Here is a 23008-nt window from a genome sequence, read left to right on the forward strand (position 1 = left end):
GATTGAGAGTGCAGAGATTTACTAGGATGTTGCCGGGTCTTAAGGAGTTGAGTTACAGGGAAAGATTAAACAGGTTAGGACTTTATTCCTTGGAGCGTAGAAGAATGAGGGGAGATATGACAGAAGTTTACAAAATTATGAGGGGTGTAGACAGAGTAAATGCGAGTAAGCTCTTTCCACTTAGATTAGGAGAAATAAACACGAGATGACATGGCTTTAGGGTGAAAGGGGAAAGGTTTAGGGGGAACATTAGGGGGAACTTCTTCACTCAGAGAGTGGTGAGATTGTGGAACGAGCTGCCATCTGACATGATAAATGCAGGCTCACTCTTAAGTTTTAAGAATAAGTTGGATAGATACATGGATGAGAGAGGTCTGGAGGGTTATGGACTAGGTCAATGGGACTAGCGGAATAATATTTTGGCAGAGACTAGAAGAGCCGAATGGCCTGTTTTCTGTGCTGTAGTGTTCTATGGTTCTAACTTGTGAGGAGAGATGGTCAGTTTGCTTTAGCTAAACGCCTTGCTTTGTTTCTCTTGGTTAGCAAAGCCTCTGCCGCCTCCACATTTACAACCATTCACACCTAGAACCACCCCGGTGCTCCAAGGGCGAGTGCCATTCTGCGCATGCGTTTGACTACCACACACACACACACACACACACACACACGGTTACGTAAATGACGTCAAGGGGCGGGGGCCAATGGGAAGACATCCGGGTATCCTGCCGTTGACCGTTGAGCTGTGACCTCTCCTAACTACTTCCTGTGTGATTCTTAGTTGTTGTTGGCATTTTGACGCAAGAGGATATTTTTCTTTTTCTTTCTAAAAGTTTTGAACGATGTTACCGTAAGATCAGAAGTCGCTTGTAGCGAAAAAGAAATAGAAACCCCCTCCCCAAGGGAATGCCGCAGTGACGGGGATTAAAGTGTTTGTTATTTTCGACATTTGAAGCTGTTTAGAGTGTAAGTGACGGGCGCCTCCAGGGCAACTTGCCTGAGAGCAGCTCCAGCTCATCCCGTTGCCTCAGAGCCTGTGGCTGATATGGAAACATTTCCAGGATTCCTGGTCCTGATAATTACTCAGCTGGAGATGCCAAAGTCGACATCGGTTGAGGACAGTAAAATACAAGCAAAATACTGCGGATGCTGGAGACCTGAAATAAAAACAGAAAGTTCTGGAAAAACGCAGCAGAGTCTGTGGGGGAGAGAAACAAGAGTTAGTGTTTCAGGTCAATGACCTATTATTCAGATAAAAGCAAAAAAACTGCGGGTGCTGGAAATCCAAAACAGAAATAAAAATACCTGGAAAAACTCAGCAGGTCTGGCAGCATCTGCGGAGAGGAAGACAGTTAATGTTTCGAGTCCATATGGCTCTTCAACAGAAAGAAACCTATTAATCAGAACTGATGTACCAATGAAAGGTTGTCAGACGAAAATGTTAACTCTGTCAGCTCTGAAGAGTCATATGGACTTGAAACGTTAATTCTGTTTCTCTCTCCACAGATGCTGCCAGACCTGCTGAGTTTTTCCAGCATTTTTTGTTTTTATTTCAGATTTCCAGCATCTGCAGTATTTTGCTTTTACGTTAACTCTGTTTCTTTCTCCACAGTCTTTTCCTGCTGAGTATTTCCAGCATTTTCTGTTTTAATTTCTAACTCCATGCCCCCTGGTTTTGGATTCTCCTACCAGAGGAAGTTCTGAAGAAGAGTCACATTGGACTCAACGTTAACTGTTCTCTCTCCACAGATGCTGCCAGACCTGCTAAATTTTTCCAACACTTTCTGCTTTTATACCAGTTGAGGAATTAGCCATCCAGTGTACTGTTCATGCTCACACAAACATAAATAAGTAAAAATGCGATGGAACTAGTACTTGTGGAACTGTACCATGCTGTGGAGTTAATGCTTTCAGGATGGGAGGAGAAGAATTATGATTTAAAAACAAATTAGAGGCATTAAAATAACCTTAATTACAACTAGAAAGCAAATAACCTGAGATTTGTTGAAGGGAAAGTAAGTTAGGAGTGGGCACCACCATTATAGTAATTTTTCAGACAGGAGTGTTTTTACTTGGCTTGATAAGTTTTTCAAGTGCTACTTTATTAATTTATGAATCCTAATTAAGAAGATTGCATTATGAATCAGGTAAGCATAAGTATAGAGCAGATGCAAATGTGGGGACTTCAGACCAGGAGAGCCTTTAACTGCAGTCATTCTAAAGACTACACTGGGCCAGGACATGGGGGAGTAGCAAACATAATAATTTCTATAAGACTGGCAACAAGAAAATGTTTTACTGCAAAATGTATTTGGTGAATGGGTTCCTTCAACAGATGTCAGGCAAGGAAGCCACTCCTCATCAACTGCTCTAAATTTGATGTTTGCAGGAACCCTGTAAATGAAAATGATTGGAGTTACCAGAGGCACCATCACTTTGGATTGTTATGCCTGTCTGCCTTTTAAATGAACCTAGATGATTGCATACAATAGTCTATTTATTTAGGGTTTTCCTGACGTATGCAAGTAAATACAATATAAGTGAAATAACAAATTTATAATGCCTTGATGATGTTTGTAAATACCACATTTGTAAATAATATTTTATTGCCTAAGAACTTAAATCAGAAGAAAAATAAAACCCTAAATTAGGTAGTTCGATGGTAATATAACATTTTATGTTATTTATACACTATTCTTATATTGTTTTATTTTGCAGTGATATTAGAAAATAAATGAGCAACACTCTTTGAACCTGATAAGCAATGCCTCCAGTGCGCCGATCAAGGAGTGGCAGTCCAGACTCGTCAGTCAGCCCTAAGAGAAGACGACGTAGCAGCAGCAATGACAGCAGAACTCAGAGTCCTCCAGCAAAATGTAACAAACATCACTCAGGACACCGCAAATCTCCATCAATCGACAAAAAGCTAAAAAGATCCAGATCTAATTCGAGAGAAAGATCCAGCACACATAAGTATCAAAATGGTGTACACCACAGCCGTTCTAGGTCAAGATCCAGAGATCAAACTTCACGTTCACACCACGGACACTACAACAAGCTGCATATGGAACATTATGGAAAAGAGCAAGAAGACCTACTTCGACAGAGACACAATGCTTTTATTGCCAGGTTTGGCCTTAAACAGTTAGAATTGGTAGTATGTTACAATTCGCTCAGGAAGCCTGAGTTGCTGTAACTGTGCATGTTACGGTCTGGAGCTAAGCGATGGTAGGGACTCCAATATTCTTTTCATTGCACGGTTGACCAGGAATCTCTCCTGCTCTAGCCGCCTGTCTTTGGTGTGTGTTGGAAAGATTTGCAGGTTAATACAAACCTGTTGAGCTGCGTTATGAACGCACCTTCCTTGACCATTGAGTCTTGGATTGAGACTTAAATCCAGGACCTCTGGCTCAGAGGTAGGGTGTTACCCACCGTGCCACCAGACCTCCTCTGGAATTGTTTAGAAAATTTCAAATTAATAAGAGTCATGACCTTGCTCAAGCAAGTTATGTTTTTCTGTAACTTGATAGATTACCCTTTCTAAATCTGCCCTCACGGTTTATTTTAAATTATAAGTACAATGAAACAAGATGTCAGTAGGAAGAATGAGGAAAGGCACTCTAAGCTTAAATTTTAAAAGTGGGTGCTTGTGCATTAATTTTTGGAGATGGTGGGACAGGTTAAAGCAATGAATAAAACAAATGGGACCCTGGGCTTTTTACGTAGAGGCATAAAGAACAAAAGTCAAGAAGTTGTTCTAACATTATTTAAAACATCCTCAGCTTGAGTAATCTGCCCCAATTCTGGGCACCACATTTTAGGAAGGAGATGATGGCTTTGGAGAGGGTATGGAAGAGATTTGCCAGATGGTTCCAATGATGAAAAAAAGGACTTACATTTACACAGTGCTTTTCATGACCACCAGATGCCTCAAAGTGTTTTACAACCAATTAAGTACTTTTTGTTTTCAAGTGTAGCCACTATCGTAATGGAGGAAATGTGGCAACCAATTTGGGCACAGCAAACTCCCAAAAACAGTAATGTGACAATGACCAGATAATCTGCTTATTGAGGGATAATTATTAGCCAGGACAACGGAGATAACTCTCCTGCTCTTTTCGAAATAGTGCCATGGGATCCACCCAAGCGAGCAGATGGGGCCTTAGTTTAACATCTCAGCTGTAAAATGGCACCTCCAACAGTGCAGCACTCCCTCAGTACTGCACTGGAGTGTCAGTTTGAACTTTTATGCTGAAGCCCTGGAGTGGGACTTGAACCTGGAACCATGTGAATTGCAGGTGAGAGTGCTACCTACAGAGCAGCCACTATGACACACTGATAGCTTCTAGGTTGTGGCTAAGTGTGTGAAGCTGGGTTTGTTCTCCAAGGGGCAGTAAAAGTTGAGATTTTATAGAGGTGTTTAAAATCTTTAATGAAAGGTTTAGATCGAGCAAATCAAGGGAAACTGTTATTTGGCTCAAGGTTCGATAACCAGAGGGCACAGATATAAGATGATTGGTAGAAGAACCAGGGCAACATATGGTTGGTACTTAATAAGTTGTTAGTACTTAAACTTCACTACTTAAACTCTACTGTTTGATACAGTTGTGGATACAGATTCAATAGTAACCTTCAAAAGGGAATCAGATGAACAGCTGAAGTGAAAAATTTGCAGAGATATAAGAAAAGTGTTTGAGAGTGGGACTAACTAGATTGCTCTTTGAAAGAGCTGGCACAGCTTGATGGGCTGAATGGCCTCCTGTGCTGTACTATTCCATGATTCTACGTTGGAAAATGCAGAAAACTGCTTTTGTGTAATTGTAATATGTTCCAAATCTCCCCTCTTTTTTTGTTGTTGTGCGTGGCCTATTGATTTCAATGTGCAGTACGTTTAAATTTTATTGCATGGCCAAGCACGTGCAGTATCTTAAACTGGCCAACTTGTAAGTGACCTGCATGGTACCTTCTGGGTTGCTGCGCATCCCCACAGTGTAGCGGGAGCATTAATCCTCTACACCGTTTTCTCATTTGCATCATCATGTTGGGCTCTGGCACTCTCTCTTCACTACCAAGTTTAGATAAATTGAACCTTATGGATGAAACAAATTTCCTGAATTAGAATCCAGCTTATGAATGAGTACAAACTAAAGGTTCTGTTGTTACCTATAGCTACCACTCAGAATCCTAAATCAGGAACAAAGGCCTTTATTGCAAGACATCACAAAGCTAGTCCAGTTCAGTCAGTTTCCACTCCTTGCTCTAAAAAAAAACTTTGGATTGACTTCCCCTTTCTGCAGATTCTTGTTTCTTTTTAGGACTCCCCTCTTGGTTCTGTGTGTACCACAGATCTCCAAATCTGTCTCATTGGTTGGAGCAGCTTTCTGCTCCATTGCCTAACTGCAAAATACTAGGACCTAGTAGGAGCACTTCACTGAACCTAGCCCAAATCCAAAAGATAACCCATAGGACGTTTTGACTCTTGGTCTTGTTTGATTTCGGGAGGTGTGGACCAGATGTAACCAGCAAGACTCCAAAGTCTAGGCCTAGTACCGTTGTATTCCTTGGTTAATTTGTTTCTCGGGTAGCCTCGCCTGAAACTGCATCTTGATACTTTGTCCTATTTCTTTATTGGTTTATCTTCAACTTCAGGGTAATCTTTTGCCCACGCTATTAATTTTCCACGAGTTCTAACTATATTCATATGTGGGATTTTCCAAAGCAACAGTGTAGTTTTCTTGTGGGCTTTTGATTCCAAAACTGCAGATTAAGCCTGTTCATTTACTGGGCATAAATACTAACCCTTAACAATATAAGGCTTATATCAGTGGAGGACTTCTTAAAATACCTTCTGTGAAACAAAGCCATGAGTAGTTTACTTCAGGAGCTAGCCTCATTCCATTCCGACAAAGGAAAGACAAAAATGAGAGAACTTGTACATTCTATTAGTTTAATTTATTTTGCTAAACAGTCAGTGTCTGTTGATTAATGCAAATCTTAGATCTGTTCTTCCAATTGTAGACAGTTCTAGTGATTTTTGTTGATTTTATTTCCCTTAGTTCTCAAGCATACTGTTTTTGCCTTTTATGTGATCAGCATTCTGTTGTCTCTTGCAGTCCTGCTTCGTTGTAAACTCACTGCTGCTCGCTTTGACAAAAATTGGAACAGGTGTCCTCCGAGCCTCACAGTCACTTTCTGCAGTCTTTTTCATTACCAGCTTCAAACAGTCTGGTTAAAATAAAACAGCTTAAAAGGCGTAAAACATTACTAGAGATGTGGAGGGGTACATCTGATACTAATGAAAATGTACAGATGAATATGTTACATTATTTAGCTCTTTCTCTGATTACGCAATACATTGGCACAAAACGTGTCTTCTGTTTTAAAACAAATACCAAGAAAAGCAGGGAAAACTTGGAAAGTCACGCACAGCATCTGTAGATAGGAGTAATGAGTTAACATTTCGCACATACCACATTCTGATGAAAGGTTATGCCCGAAACGTGACCTTCTCATTTCTTTCCTCGGACCCTGTACTTGGCTTGATTTTCTGTTTTTGCTTCAGATTTGCAGTATCTCCAGTGCTTTTTAAATAAATCTTTCATTTTAGTTTTGGTAACTTTGGCTATTGTATATAGCAAACCATATACAGAATTTACCTTAATTTTAATAATGAGAGAACAGGAATGAATTGATGAAAGAAATAATTTAATCTCAAAACCACTCATAGTTTGTATTATGATTATGAATGAAAACAGATCATACATAGTAGGGACTGAAGTATCTGCATGCAAGGTCAACATAGTCTTTTTTAATTGTGTGATATCCTTCTGACTGTTAGGTTACTTCAGTCTGATGTTTTTGAAATTTGAATCAGTTTTTATTGGAAGTTGAAGACAATTGAGGGAGCGTCAGCTTGGGTGGTGCTGGTAATTGTCACCCTTTTATCCAAACTTCCTTTATTATATTTGTTATGGGTATGTTAGCAACCCTGGCCATTCTTAGTTGCACTGAGAAAGTGGTAGTGGGCCTTCCTCTTGAGCTATTAAAGTCTGTATGCTAATGATGCTTCTCTTATGAGTCTCACTTAATGAGTTTCATCAGGTAGGGAATTCCAGGATACTAAGCCAGTGACAATGGCAGAACAGTAATGCAAACCAATACCCAGCTCAGGATGCAGAGTCTTTTTGTGATGATAGTTGTACTTTGACGTTGCAGCTTTTGTCCTTCTTGGTGATAGATGGTGCTACATAAGTAACCTTGGTGAGTTGTTGCAGTGCATTCCCAAGGTCTTACATTCTGCAGCCATGGTGGTAGAGGCTGTGGATATTCAGTACATTGGCAGAGGCTACACCAATCCATGTGAGTGGTGAGTTCTCCATCACTATCCTGACTGAGGTTGTAAGCATTCTGGGGTCAGGAGGCAAGTTCCCAGCTGCTGCCATGCTCTTGTAGCAATGGTGCTGATCTGACTGGCGCACTTAAAATGGGCTGCAACTTTTAATGAATTGTGTTGGATGAGATTAACCAGTTAGAGTTGGGCTTCTTGTTTACTTGGCAGTTTCATTATCTGTCAGGTGCAAGGAAGTGAGACCATTTATTGTAACAGATAAACTTCAGCTGTAATTAGTTTCAGCAAATACTGGTTGTAAACGTAATAAATATTCTAAACGTTTTTGATACTTAAAACATTTTTCATTTAAAGGGTTTTTTTTATATTAGGCAAGTTCTTTTATGTACAATTGACTGCGTGGGAAATGCTCATCCCAACTCCTTTGAACCCTGCAATGATTGAGAAGCTTCCAGGTTCTACTCGTGGAGAAAAGTGTTTTGTAGGGCTGGTATGAACCGTGTAGCTGTAGGAAAGGAGCGGGTGACTAAACATTTGTGTTTTTTTCTTGGCACGATGTAATTTGTTGTTGTCTACCTAGGCTCGGAGTTGGGAAAATCATTCAGAATTTCTAAATCTAATCGTCATCGAATGTGTAGACATTGGGTGAGGACAGAATTAGGCTTAGAATCACAGAATGGTTACAGCATTCCATGAGCTATAACTTTGTGCGGTACCTTATCAAATGCCTTTTAGAATTCCATGTACATCACATCAACAGCATTACCGTCATCAACCCTCCCTGTTAACTCATCAAAAAAAACTCAAGCACAGTTAGTTAAACATGATTTGCCTTTAACAAATCCATGCTGGTTTTCCTTAATTAACCCGCATTTGCCCAAGTAACTATTAATTTTGTCCTATATTATTGTTTCTCGATGCTTCCCCACCATCGAGGTTAAACTGACTTGCCTATAGTCACTGGGCTTATCTTTACATCCTTTTTTGAATAAAGGTGTAACATTTTCAATTTTCCAGTCCTCTGGCACCACCCCTGAGTCTAAGGAAAATTGGAAAATTATGGCCAGTGCCTCCTCAATTTCCCCTCTCACTTCGCTCAGTATCCTTGGATGCATCTAATCTGGTCTGGTGCTTTTTCCACTTCTAAATACAGACAGTCTATCCACTACCTCCTTGTTATCAATTTTAAACTTTTCAAGTGCCTGAACTACCTTCTCTTTTGGCATTTATTGTGGTGGTCCCAAATTAGAATAGCCTATTGACATTCCATCACATGACTAATGGCCACAGATATGATATTGAGATACTTGGTACCTTCAGTATATGAGGGAAGAAAATTGGAGGGGGGAGGGAAAAGAGAATTAACATTTTTAAAAAGTGAATTCAAGTCTTCAGTTGAATAGATTGTTTCCAAGAAATGTTGAAATGATAAATTCAGTCAGTTAACAAATAGTGATTGTTTTGTGCATGTTTCTTGCAGGCGTCTAAAGGAAAGAGAGAGAATTGGAGAACTTGGGGCACCTGAAGTGTGGGGGCTGTCTCCAAAGGTCCCAGAACCAGAGTAAGTGCCCTTTCTACTATCACTGGATTAAATTGCAGTTGCTCTTTTTGTTGATGGACTTAATTTTTATCATTCTCAGTTTGTATTATGTATTTTGAAGTTGATAGTTGCTAATTAACTAAACTTGATCTGAAGCCACAAAGCAATTATTGGTTCAAAAGTAAGAAACTATTTCCAAGGAAACTGCTTGAAAAAATATTGCCAGGTTATTCTTTAATAGTTGCATGCCACACGCACATAATTTCTGCATTTAAATTTTTAAGAGGTAAACTACTTGAAAATTCTAATTAATTTATGATTAGGTTTGAGTACATTTCAGTGTCAACAGATAACAAAAATTTGATTTCTCTTTTAACGCAGTGTAATTTGGTTTCTTGTTTGTTAGTTCCGATGAGCACACTCCAGTTGAGGGTGAGCAAGCCAAGAGCAGCAGTTCTGATTCCAGTGCAGAAGGTAACTTTTTTTTTTAAATAATTAACTGCAATTTAAGGAAATCCATAATGGGCTGTCAATGATGGATATTGGATATGGACAGGTAACTGAGACATGCATATTTTGCATTGGAAACAGATTGAAAAGTTCACAAACTGCTCAGCTGGCAGGATGCCTCTAAGTCAAGCCAAAATCACTGATTGCTGATTTCTCACTGCCCAAACTGAGACTCCTACTACTACTGTGACTGAAATCAACAAACAGCAGACGATTTCAAACCTCTGACTTTCTTAGTCTGGCTCAGCCACTCGCTGAATTAACTCCATTGAGACATCAGGGCTGCCAACGCAAAACCATGTTACCAATTAGTGATTTTTTTTTTTGGCAGGATTCAGTATTTGTTCAACAAAGCAAAGTAAATAAAGTATGAAAAATGTAATATCCCATGGCTTCAAATGTTTTCTATGTAGAGGGGAAAAAGAGGAAAAAGAAAAAAAGGAAGAAGAATAAAAAGAAGAAATCAAAGAAGAAAAAGCATAAGCATTCAGAAGAAAGTGAATCAGACTCTAACAGTGCAAGTGACTTAAGCGGTAAGGTGTTACAACAACAACCTATATTTATATAACACCCTTAACGTAAATAAATGTCCCACAGCATTTAACAGGCGCATCGTAAAACAAAATATGACACCAAGCCACATGAGGACATATTAGGTCAGATGGGTTGTTCAAAGAGGTAGATTTTAAGGAGCGTCTTAAAGGAGGCCAGCGAGGTTTAGAAACAGAGCTTTAGGGAAGAAATTCCAGAGATTAGGGCTTAGGCAACTGAAACTGGGGCCACCAGTGGTGGAGCGATTAAAATCAAGAGGCCAGAATTAGAGAAGCGCAGATATTTTAGAGGGCTGTGGGGCTGGAGGAGATTACAAAGGTAGAGATTACAGCAATAGAGACTATCGAGATATCTAAAGACTAATAGGAGTAAGAAATGCTCTACTGTATCATCTAAGGATTCAGAAACAACATTTCTCATGGTTTCCTTTAGAAGCACTTTAAAAGTAAGTTATTGTAAATGAAGCACTTTGGGACAGCCTGAGGATGTCACCAGGACCTATATAAATACAAGTTAATTGGTTCTTTCTACTATAACAGTGCATATAACGATTTAATTGAGTACGAAACAGACATTTTATTTTAAATTGAAATTGTGTATCAGCTGGAGCAGGATGATCAAGAACGAAATAAAAAATAAGGTTGGTAATAAAATGCTGCAAAAATTTTGGCATTAGAAAGCTGCATTTACTAGGTTAGATTTTTTCTCCCTTTTCATGTAGCATTGGTGAGCAAAGTTGTATGGTTCTGACTTTTTAAATGACAGCTAAGCATTAAGCAGCCCAACTATTTCTTCACTGACCTAGGTAATGTTTTATTTAACTTTACACTGTTAATCTTGTCTGATGAAAATAGAACTGTCTTTATTCTGTTGTGTTAGAGGTGAGTTATCATTTCATGATTTTAAGCCCCATTGTCAGTAGTTTGTAATTTGTAAACTTTTATGAGTAATTATACTAATTTTGTGCTGAATTTAGTTCTTATGATATTTTTTCAGATCGAGACAAAAAGAAAAAGAAGAGAAAGAAATCCCACAAAAAGTAACACATTTATTTTGTGTGTCAATCTAGCTTTTATCTGCTTAACCTAATGCAAGTTAACCAGTTTGGCATTTACTTTACTGTGGATTTATAATAGTCACTGCATCTTTCTTCTGCTTTTGGGGGCAAGTCTGAAGTAAAACAACGTGTTGCAGTTTTAAAAATTGTTGAAGTAGGAAGACCTGAAAATGAATTTACATATTAGAGTAAGAAATGCATATTCATGTGTAGACTGGAACAAAGTTTGTAACTCTTTAAAGTCCCAGTAGCAGATTTTTGGGGGACGAACAAATCAAGAATTCCTTTGAACAAGTGCCTTCAGTCATACAACTGTTTTTTTAAAAGATGGTAAAATGACCAGCAGAACTGGACTGATCAGCAATGCAAGTGATTTGATATAGCTACCTTGTTTCTTTTAAAGCTTTGGCCTTAACCTTACTTGTAATTTGGAAATAAATACCTTCCCTAAGTTTCATAAATAATTAATGTTTCAGCACCATCATGTAACTTAATTTGTATATCCATATCACAAATGTGAATCCTTTTTTTAAAATTTCTCCTTCCCTCTATCCATTTTTAACATTCTTTTTCCTCCCTTTGATTATGTTTCCCTGTGTCATGTACTATTTCCCAACCAGGACCTTGCCTACTCTAGGCCATCTTTCAGTTCTATTTGTGGAGAGTGAAAGTGACAGGTGTTTTCCCTCCTCCATGTAGCCTGGCAGAAATTGTAATCCTGTTGTACAGAGATTCATAAGAATCTTTGCACTTTATACTTATTATTCAGTTGAATCGGCATTTTACTTATTGTATTTAAGCCTTTTCTTAGTGATCATTTTTAAATTATTTAGTTGGAAATTACTATATCCAACAGCCTGGGAATGAAAAAATGCTGAAATAAATGAGTAAGAATTGGAATTGACAGTTTGGCATTGTAAGCCGTCCTACATTAGTCTTCATCCCTTATATCCCATAGTAAATGGTGGCCGCACTGAAACAGGTGGAATTTTTTTAGGATCACCAGCCAAGGTTTTTTTTAATTTTTGCACACTCAATCATTCTGGCTTCCAGCAACCTTTCTGGAACCTGTAACTGCCCTGATCTAATGGTGTGCAGTGTTGTGCACTGGTGGTGGTATCACTGCTCTGTGCATGAGCACAGTCGAATTACACATACACAACAGCAGCATTCACATGCTGAAACTGGTTTTACAGAAAGTAGAGCTACGCATTAGAAAGATAAAGTGGCATGGTTAGAGCTGTAATATGAAAATACAGCATTAACTCATGGCTCAAATTTACACTTGAATTCATCTGCCTTTAATTCTTTTTACAATTTTTGACTAACTTTATTTCAGCAAAGGGTAGGAAAGTGAACTCAATTTATATAAAATCATGAAATGGCATTCACAATTGGTGAGAGAAATCCCACTACTTGCTCTATTATGTGCCCTCAAATGAAGAAAACTGGCAGGAAGGATAACCAATGTGTTATTGGTGTGTAAAAGTGAACGCAATGCTGCAAAGTCAGGAATTTAATATTACCTTTCACTGGATCTACCCATTATCAGTAATTTAAAATAAATTATTATTGTAACCAAAACTGTGGATACAGGTTACATTATGTGTCCTGTCCACACCCTGCGCCGCCCCATCCACCAGCGCCCCATCCACCACCACCCCGCCAAAGCCTTTTGAACTTAAAGAATTATGACTTGGGGAGAGACAACAAAGTAGTATTTAAAATAAATTAAATCCAGAGTTTTTTTTAACAGGAAGAAACCTAAGAAAGCAAAAAAGAACAAGAAGGGGATATCTGAATCTAGCAATGGAGAGTCTGAGGAAGAAAATGCAAATAATGAAGCTATCTGGGTAGAAAAAACATGTAAGTTTTTAGTTAGACCAGACAGGTAAAATCAAAGTCCTTCAATGTTCCTCTGGTTAATTGTCATTTTCATTTCGTCTTGAATGATATTCTGTGATGCCTTTTCTATTTATCTTTTTTAAAATGTGGAGCTTTGATAAATCTCTAACCTTGGCGTGCTCATGTTAAATGTGCAGTTTAATTAATAGCTTCCATGTAGCTAAAAAGAGCATACGCTCTTAACAAAATCGATTATAAATATATTTTCCTTGCAAAGGTACATATGATGGAGAGATTGTGGTTGGACCTGAAGCTCCCATGCAACAGTCTGCACAAGATAATGATAAACCTTTGAAGTAAGCAACCTTTTCTTCTTTTGAGTAAAATTGAAGCAAACTTGAAGCAATTGAATTTTCAATTCAAAATTGGCTTTTCAAGTTCTGACAGTAATGAATGAATCACGTTGCAAGGTCCAGCTTAAAATATTGGCTGTGTGCCCCATTGTGTCAAATTTTGTCCTCATTCCCACTTTAGAGATGGACTGCTAGGGCTGAACCTTAGATTTACTTTTATCTGTTTGACCTACAGTATTATACACTAAGATAACACATATGAAAAATACCATTATATGGACTTGTATGTCAAATTAAAAACAGAGTGTTGATGGTTAATCTGCTAACTCTTTGAATTTAAATAATGGGCCAAATGTTCTGAGGAGTGGCAGTCACCATCCAATTGTTCCCCCGCTCTTATTTCCTTACCGAAGGCCAAGGTTCTGTATTTCTGGCTTGGACTTCCAAACTGTGCCTTTTCAGAAATGCAGAGTGTACCTGTTCTTGGAATCTTTCCTAATAGTGCAGAATCGTCGGGGGGGGTGGGGTGGGAGGATGCCAAGTCATGCCCCCTTTTTGTGGCACTAGCTGCTGTATTTTGGTAAGTCTTCATTTACTGATACACACTGAAAAGCATTAGGACATTTGAATAGCTTTTCAGTCTGCTAGTGAATGAGTGCGAGTGAGGTCAGTGGGTGGGGTGGTGGACGGCAGGGCGGTGAGGTCAGGTTGGAGGGAATCAGAAGGTTGGGAGGTTAGGAGGGTCATGGGGGAGTCTGTAGGTAAGGGAGGGTCTGAGGGAGTCAGAGGGTTGTGGGAGGGGGTCAGAGAGCTGGGGGTTAGTTGGAAGGAGTCAGAGAGGAGTTGGGGAGGGTGGGGAGCTGTGGTGTTATTTGTATAGTTATCCAGGAGTTCGATTTCTTTTCAGTCTAACATTTCCTGGGTAACAATCCAGGTAAGTGAGTTGGACCTCCTGAAGTCTCCGTCTCTAATTCATTGGAGACCTTTTCAAAAGGTCCCAGGGAGCAGGGGAAATTGCCCATCAGAAGTTGAAACTTCCTGGGCAATTCCCACAGTCTCCTTACATTGGGAATTCTGAGGGATCCCCTGGTGCATTTTCTGGGGTATTTCTGTGGTCTGGTATATTATGATAGATTTCATTTTGAACTGAGCAGGAACATCTGCCATATGAAAAATACCATTATATGGACTTGTATGTCAATTTAAAAACAGAGTGTTGATGGTTAATCTGCTAACTCTTTGAATTTAAATAATGAGCCAAATGTTCTGCCATCCTCATTCCCTCCTTACAGAAACAACAAGCCCCTTTTAGCCTAACTGTTTTAAGTGGCCTACTCCCGTTCCTATATTCCTAACCATCAGGAGAGATCAGATGGCTCCACAAAGAGCAAAGATCTAACTTGAGACCTTTGAGTTCTGAATAGTTCAGCAGCGTATTGAATGTTTCAGCAACACACCAAATAGCACTTAGTGAGCTATCAGAAAGTAGCTTTCATCACATAAGTGTAACCCCAGTTGATTCAGTTGCTAATTAACCATTGAGATTCACTTTCACAGAGTGACGCCCAAATCCTCTGATTAGACAGCTGAGATATCATATCAATATATATATATATCAATATCTGAAGTTGATGGATTTTTATTAAGCATGGGTATTAAGGGCCTTGGAATCAAAGTTGGTTGATGGAGTTGAGATACAGATCAGCCACTGAATGCCAGAACAGGCACAAAGGGCTAAATGACTTACTCTGTCCCTACTCCTCTGTAATAAATAGATACATATGCCATTCTTGTGTGTGTAAAATCTTTCTACAATCTTATAATTTCAAGATGCGTATGAAAAGCTAAGGAGTTTCCAGATGAAAATGCCTGTGTGGCATATTGTATATCTGTCACATTTTGCTTTATTGCACATATACTTAACGGTCTCTGTCTTCTAGTTATGGTCATGCCCTGCTTCCTGGTGAAGGTGCTGCCATGGCTGAGTATGTGAAAGCTGGGAAGCGTATACCACGAAGAGGTGAAATCGGTTTGACGAGTGACCAGATTGCTGCCTTTGAACATTCTGGTTATGTAATGAGCGGTAGCAGGTAAGAATAAGCTCCCTCAGAGCAGTTGAGGACAGTGTTTTAAATCTATAAATACAATAAAGGGAATGGGAAAGAATGGTGTCTGATGCACAGGTAGCAATCAGGCGTTGCACTTTCAGTATTTTACAGTGGTAAAACAAGAATCAAACTGCCCCCATGTGTGTATACCTGGTGAGAATCAGCTGCTCGGTTTTAAGATTTTGGTGCCAGATTCTCAGAGCTGGACACATGAAATCTGTGAAAGAGGGTATCCTTTAGGATCTGATTTGCTATGCAAATTGTTCTGCAACTAGGGGCACTTTGTAAATGAGTTGCCAAAATATTAAATGAAAACTAGTAACTCCACTGGTTAAAGTAGTTATTAATTAAGCCAAACCAGTCAGAAAGATCGCACATTGAATCCTCAATCGCTAACTAATTTCATCTAGGACAGCGGTAGGGGATTGTTTTTAATTAACCTAAGCACTTCTGCTTTGACACACAAATTTATTGCAGAATTTTGCATCTGATTGTAATTCAGCATTGGGTAAGACTAGGGATGGGTTTGGTCGTGTTGTCCCCTTGTGGTCAGTTTGCTGTAGGCACTCATTGCTTTAAATCACATGTTATCAACACTCACTTAAAAATTCACTTCCACCACCACCGACCCACTGAGGCAACAATGTGTACCATCTACAACTTGCACTGCAGAAACTCACCAAGGCTCCTTCTGTAGCACCTTCCAAACCTGTGAGCTGTACCACCTAGAAGGACAAGGGAAGCAGATGCATGGGAACACCACCACCTATAAGTTCCCCTGTAAGCCAGACACCATCTTGACTAGGAACTACATCACCGTTCCTTCACTGTCGCTGGGTCAAAATCCTGGAACTCCCTCCCTAACAGCACTGTGGATGCTCTTACACCACATGGACTGCAGCGGTGCAAGATGGCAGCTCACCACTACCTTCACAAGGGATGGGCAACAAATGCTGGCCTAGCCAGCGATGCCCACATCTCATGAACGAGTAAATTAAAAAAAAACTTGGAGGGGTAGGAAAGGACATCCTGTGATTATGAAACTGTAAAACTGCATACAGGAGAGAGAGAGAATTGGTGAAAGTGTTTTATAATGGGTATGTGTAAACTTGCTCATGGGTATCTGAAGTAACAAAGATCATGGCAGCAGCTTTTCATTGCTTTGCCAATTTAAGTTAATTCAATAGTTAACTCCCACTGCTGATTTTTCTTTTCTCTCCTGACATTTATAGGAGCTGTGGCAAGTTTTGGTTGAAAATATACATGTTACCTATTAAATGTCAGCAGGATTACAGATTTGTATAATGTACAGGAATGGAGACTATATACAGATTGTAAGCTGTGAGGGGATTGCAGATGGACTACTAAAGAATGCAGGAAAGAACATGGCTGGTGGAATAATAGATGGAGAAATATGAAGTTATCCACTTTAGTAGAAAACTTAGAAAAGCAGAATATTTTTTAAATGGTGAGAGACTGGAAAATGTTATTCAGAGGAATCTAGGTGTCCTTGTCTATGAAGCACAAATTCAACATGCAGGTACAATAAGCAATTAGAAAAGCAAATGTTAGCCTTTGTATCAAAGCGATTGGAGAATAAGAGTAAAAATGTCTTACTGCAATTGTATAGGGTTTTGGTGAGACGACATGTGGAGTACCATGTACAGTTTTGGTCTCCTTGCCTAAGGAAGGCTATACTTTAGAAGGAGTTCAGTGACAATTCACTTGATTCCTGGTATGGGGGGATTGTCCCTTGGTGAGTTTCTGCAGTGCAAGTTGTAGATGGTACACACTGCTGCCACTGTGGGTCGGTGGTGGAGGAAGTGAATTTTTAAGTGAGTGTTGATAACATGATCTAAAGCAATGAGAGCCTACAGCAAATTGATCACAAGGGGACAACACAACCAAACCCATCCCTAGTCTTACCCAATGCTGAATTACAATCAGATGCAAAATTCTGCAATAAATTTTTGTGTCAAAGCAGAAGTGCTTCGGTTAACTAAAAACAATCCCCTATCGCTGTCCTAGTTGAAATTGGTTAGAGACTGAGGATTCAATTTGCGATCTTTCTGACTGGTTTGGCTTAATTACTCACTACCTTAACCAGTGGAGTTACTAGTTTTCATTTAATATTTTGGCAACTCACTTACAAAGCGCCCCTAGTTGCAGAACAATTTGCAAAGCAAATCAGATCCTAAAGGATGCCCTCTTTCTCACATTTCATGAGGCGAGGTCGAGTAGATTAAGCCTATATAAATCAAATTCTTAAGGGCTTGTCAGGGAGGATGTTTCCTGTGGCTGGCAAGTCTAGGATTAGGAGTCACAAACTCTGAATAAACAGTTGGCCATTTAGCACTAAGAGAAGTTCCTTCACTCAAAATTTTCTATGCCAGAGAGCTGTGGATGCTGAGTCATTAAATGTATTCAAGTCCGAGATTGATAGCTTTTTGGATACTTTTAGATTATCAAGGGAGATGGTGATAGCACAGGAAGGTGTGGCTGAGGTAGAAGACTAGCCATGATCTTATTGAATGGTGGAGCAGACTTGAGAGACTGAATGGCTCCCATTTCTTATGTTAGTGATCTGCTTTGCAAATAACCATCTTTACACTTGTGGCTGATAACTAAGAAGAAAGATATGAGTTGATAAAAACTACTATATTCTACACTATTTGAAAACCTTGTTTTTTTAAAAATTCTTTCTTGGGATGTGGGCATCACTGACCTGGCCAGCATTTGTTGCCCATCCTTAATTGCCCTTGAGAAGAAGGTGGTGAGACACCTTATTGAGCGCTGCAGTTCACCTGGTGTGGGTATACCTACAGTGCTGTTAGGCAGAGTTTTCCAGGATTTTGTTCCAGCGACAATGAAGGAATGGCAATCTAGTTCCAAGTCAGGATGGTGTGTGGCTTGGGGGGGATCTCACGAGGGTGTTCCTGTGCATCTACCGAATTTGTCCTTCTAGGTGGTAGAGGTCGTTGGTTTGGAAGGTTTTGGCAGAGGAGCAGTGGTGAGTTGCTGGAGTGCATCTTGCATATAGGATACAGTGCTACCACAGTGTGTCAGTGATAGAGAGAGTGAATGTTTAAGGTGATGGATGGAGTGCCAATAAAGCAGACTGCTTTGTCCTGGTTCTGTTGAGCTTTTTGAGTGATATTGGAGCTGCACTCATCCAGGCAAGCGGAGAGAATTCCATCACACTCGTGACTTGTGCTTTAGAGGTGGTTGACAGGCTTTAGGGAGTCGAGGTGAGTTACTCACTGCAGAATTCCCAGTCTCTGACCTGCTGTTATAGCCACAGTATTTATATGGCTGGTCCAGTTCAGTTTCTGGTCAATGGTAACTGCCAGGATGTTGATATTGGGTGATTCAGAGAAGTGCCATTGAATGTCATGGGGAGGTGGTTGGATTCTCTCTTGTTGGAGATGGTTGTTGCCTGGCACAATCAGCACAAGCCTGAATTCTCAAGTCTTGAGCACTTGTTATGCCTACTGATCAAAAATGACAGGTTTTTGGTGTGTTCTAAATAGATGTAATTAAAACAAAAATAACTCCTATTTGCAAAGGACATGGTGCACTGAATTGTAAACACTTGCCACAAAATTATTGGTTAACTTGTAAAAATCTGTGTAACAAAATCAGTTATTTTAAAATATCAGATGATAGTCTGAAACATTAAATTAAATATTAGCCAGAATGTGGAGATTTGAAAATATAAGAAAATTATGACACCTCAAAAACTTGGAAGCATCTTTCTGAATTAGTATATATTGTTTTAAAACTGCACAGAGATATGCTTGAATTCGTCAATGTTGTGATTTTTAAAATTCCTTTTAGTACATGAACGATCCTGATGCGGATAACCCAAAACTTGGGAGAATTATAAACTGAGGAGGACAGTGTAGAACTTCAAAAGGACATTGACATATGGGTGGAGTGCGCAGATAGTTGGCAGATGAAGTTCAATGCAGAGAAGTGTGAGGTGATACAAATTGAAACATAGAACATGGAGAGACAGTATAAAATAAAGAATACAATTCTAAAGGGTGTGCAGGAGTAGAGAGACCTGGGTGTATATGTACATAAGTCATTAAAGGTGGCAGGACAGGTGAAGAGAGCTGTTTCTAAAGCATACAGTATTGTAGGCTTCATTAATAGGGGTATAGAGTACAAGAGCAGGGAGGTTATGTTGAACTTATATAAGACACTGGTTAGACCTCAGTTGGAGTATTGTGTACAGTTCTGGGCGCCACACTATAGAAAGGATGTGAATGCATTGGAGAGAGTGCAGAAGTGGTTTATGAGAATAGTTCCAGGGGTGAGACACTTTAGTTATGAGGAAAGATTGGAGAAGTTGGGACTGTTTTCCTTGGAGAGGAGAAGGCTAAGAGGAGATTTGATAGAAGTTTTCAAAATCATGAGGGGTCTGGAGAGTAGACAGGGAGAAACTATTCCCGCTCATAGATGGATTGAGAACCAGAGGGATGGTTTTAAAGTGTTTTGCAAAAATGAGGTGAGAAAAAACCTTTTCACACAGCGAATAGTTAGGGTTTGGAATGCACTGCCTGAAAGTCTGGTGGAGGCAGGTTCAATTGAGGCATTCAAGAGGGCATTAGATGATTATTTAAATAGAAACAATGTGCAGGGTTACGGGGAAAGGCAGGAGATTGGCACTAAGTTAAAATGCACAGAGAGCCGGTGCAGACCTGATGGGCCAAATGGCCTCCTACACCGTAACAATTCTGTGATATGGTTTGTTTATATTTTTAACTTCTAATTTGTGAACTTGAATATTTTTTGTGTCCAGACATCGGCGTATGGAGGCCGTGCGTCTCCGTAAAGAGAACCAGATTTACAGTGCAGATGAGAAGAGGGCTTTGGCTTCATTTAACAAGGAGGAACGATTAAAGAGGGAGAACAAAATCCTGTCTGGCTTCAGGGAGATGGTGCACAGAAAGACTAAAGGGAAAGAAGAAAAATAGAGACTTGTTTTTTTTAAATAGCCTCTGTAGTATTGTGTTTTAAAAAAAAATTGGTAAAAAGCACAGGAGGTCAGTCAGCATCTGAAAACAAAGAAATTGTTTCAGGTGGGTAATTGTAACGTTAATATATTTCCTTTCAGAAGCTAAATGACCTGCTGTGTATTCCTACTCAGTTCTGTTGTTTATTTCCATTTTCAGCATTTATATTTTTTCTTTTTAAAATCTTGGTGTATAACTGAGCCTTGGATGTTATAAATTCATTTTGATTTTGTTACAGTTGTTGGTTTGAATTGAATGTTAATATTGTACACTTAACCTTAATTTTATATTGTCTTTCTAAATTTTATAAAATAACTTCAGTTCATTGCTAACTTGCTGTAAAATTATGATAAAATTGTTAATATCTTGTGTGACAAATTACTTTTCATTTGTATTGCATTCAAATCGATTGCTCAAAGGAAAGGAGAAAGTGCCCTGATTCTAACGGTAAACGGAACGAACATCTTAAATGATCTTCAAAGGGATGTTGAATATATTCCATCCTGATTGGTGATGACGTAAACCTTGATCTTGGATCTCACCTCTAGTTACACAGGTGATAAGGTTAACCTTGGGAGTTGCCGAAAGCTAGCAGAAAAGCAGACAAGCTCAGGATCTGAGGATTCACGTTACTATGCTTTGACCTAACTGGTTAAGCTTTTGATATAAGGAGATGGTGTTTAGTGTTTGGAAAATAGAAGAGAGTTCCTCAGTGCTCCCATCAATCTGGTTAATGATCTAAACCTCGGATAACATTCACACATGGCTTCCCAAATTTTGAGCTAAAAGATTTTGTGATGGCAGTAATGGTGAAACTGTCAGCAAGCGCCATCATTAATCCACTGAAATTGGCAAAAAGTTTGGGAGTTTGCACATGCGCAGGAATCCCGAAGTTGCTGTCAGTCTACACACCTCCAGAAGGTGTGTTGTTGAGGTCCTCTCTAGAGTACAATCCCTAAAAAAAAAAAATCAGTGAATTAATGAAAACTGTGTAGCTGTAAAAACCCTGAAAACATTACACCTTGTTGAATGAGATATGCCTGGGTTTTAAGTGGCGTACTAACTTCATAATTTCTGCTGAGCACCCTCACAGAACCTGAAAAGCTAATTTTGTATTTGTGGAATGTCAAATTTCTCCACTGTAGCAAAATTCCACATTTTTAAAACTACTTAAATTTTGTTTAGCTTCTATCTTAATATAAATATAAAATAAGCATTTATTTTGCTATCTGACAATTTAAAAGTGAAAAATAAAATGCTTTTAAAGTAGTTTGCTGTCTGTGAATACTTCAGCGAGTTTGGCTGTTTACCCTGACTGTTGACATTACTGCTGCTGCATACCTGAGATTCCTTCTTGAGTTGCCCTGACTTGGCAGCACATTTAAACTATCAGGAAAGAGAAAGTCCACACCACAGAGATCACTAGATCTTTGAGATCGATGGCAAGCGCTATCGCTGCACCTCTGACAGCAAAATTATGCCCAACAGTCTCCACATGAAGTGTATTAGTGACATCGAGTTGATGGGAAAGAATCAAAAATGTGCCGTTGTCTCACATCCACCATCTGTCACCTGAGCAAACAGTAATCCAACCTACGATTCATTCTACCTCACCCCTCGGGGAGGGGAGGCAGCGGCATAGTGGTATTATCGCTGGACTAGTGATCCAGAGACCCAGGGTAATGCTCTGGGGACCCAGGTTCAAATCCCAACATGGCAGATTCAATAAAAATCTGAAATTAAAAGTCTAATGACCGAGGAAACCATTGCTAACTGTCACAAAACCCATCCAATTCATTAATGTTCTTTAGAGAAGGAAATCTGCCATCATTACCTGGTCTGGCCTGGCCTAACCTACAAGTAACTTTAGATCCACCCACAGCAATGTGGTGGACTCTTAACTGACAACTGAGTGGCCTGGTAGGCACTCAGAGGAATCAAACCACTTAAAAAGTCAGTAAAAGGGAATGAAACTGGATGGACCACCCGGCATCGATGGCAAACTCAGCCCTGTTGACCCTGCAAAGTCGTCCTTACTGACATCTGGGGGTTAGTTTCAAAATTGGGAGAGCTGTCTTGCAACTAGTCAGGCAACAGCCTGACATAATCATACCTTACAGATAATGTCCCAGACACCACAATCCCATCCCTGGGTATATCCTGTCCCACGGTGAGGACAGACCCAGCAGAGGTGGCGACGCAGTGGTATACAGTCAAGAGTGAGTTGCCCTGGGAGCCCTCAACATTGACGCCGGACCACATGAAGTCTTGTAGTATCAGGTCAAACATGGGCAAGGAAATCTGCTGATTACCACATATCACCACCTCCCCCCACTTCAGCTGAATTAGTATTCCTCCATGTTGAATACCACTTGGAAGAAACACTGAGGGTGGCAAGGGTGCAGAATGTACTCTAGGTGAGAGACTTCAACATCCATCACCAAGAGTAGCTCAGTAATGCCACTACTGTCCAAGCTGGCTGAGTCCTAAATGACATAGCTGCTAGACTGGGTCTGTGACAGATGGTGAGGGAACCATCAGAAGGAAAAACATACTTGACCTCATCCTCACCACCCTGCCTGACACTGATGCATCTGCCCATGACCATTTTGGTAGGAGTTACCACTGCACAGTCTGTGTGGAGACGAAGTCCCCTCTTCACATTGAGGATACCCTC

General features: G+C 39.7%; 1 protein-coding gene across 3 annotated transcripts; it reads left to right on the plus strand.

Moving 5' to 3' along the window:
* The first annotated feature begins 713 nt into the window (after window positions 1-713).
* LOC121282182 (NFKB activating protein) lies at window positions 714-21600 on the plus strand. Of its 3 annotated transcripts, none has more exons than XM_041195741.1 (10): window positions 714-847; window positions 2716-3126; window positions 8826-8906; window positions 9292-9359; window positions 9809-9928; window positions 10944-10986; window positions 12761-12870; window positions 13127-13205; window positions 15143-15292; window positions 20118-21600. In XM_041195741.1, the coding sequence occupies exons 2-10, from the start codon at window positions 2762-2764 to the stop codon at window positions 20290-20292; spliced, it is 1191 nt and encodes a 396-aa protein (XP_041051675.1). In that variant the 5' UTR covers window positions 714-847; window positions 2716-2761; the 3' UTR covers window positions 20293-21600. The 3 variants fall into 3 exon arrangements, with proteins under 3 accessions (XP_041051675.1, XP_041051673.1, XP_041051676.1); XM_041195739.1 differs by having other exon boundaries at window positions 727-963; XM_041195742.1 differs by lacking the exon at window positions 714-847 and adding an exon at window positions 991-1216.
* Window positions 21601-23008: the final 1408 nt, after the last annotated feature.

This window comes from Carcharodon carcharias, chromosome 9 (genome assembly GCF_017639515.1).
Source record: "Carcharodon carcharias isolate sCarCar2 chromosome 9, sCarCar2.pri, whole genome shotgun sequence".
Lineage (NCBI taxonomy): Eukaryota > Metazoa > Chordata > Chondrichthyes > Lamniformes > Lamnidae > Carcharodon > Carcharodon carcharias.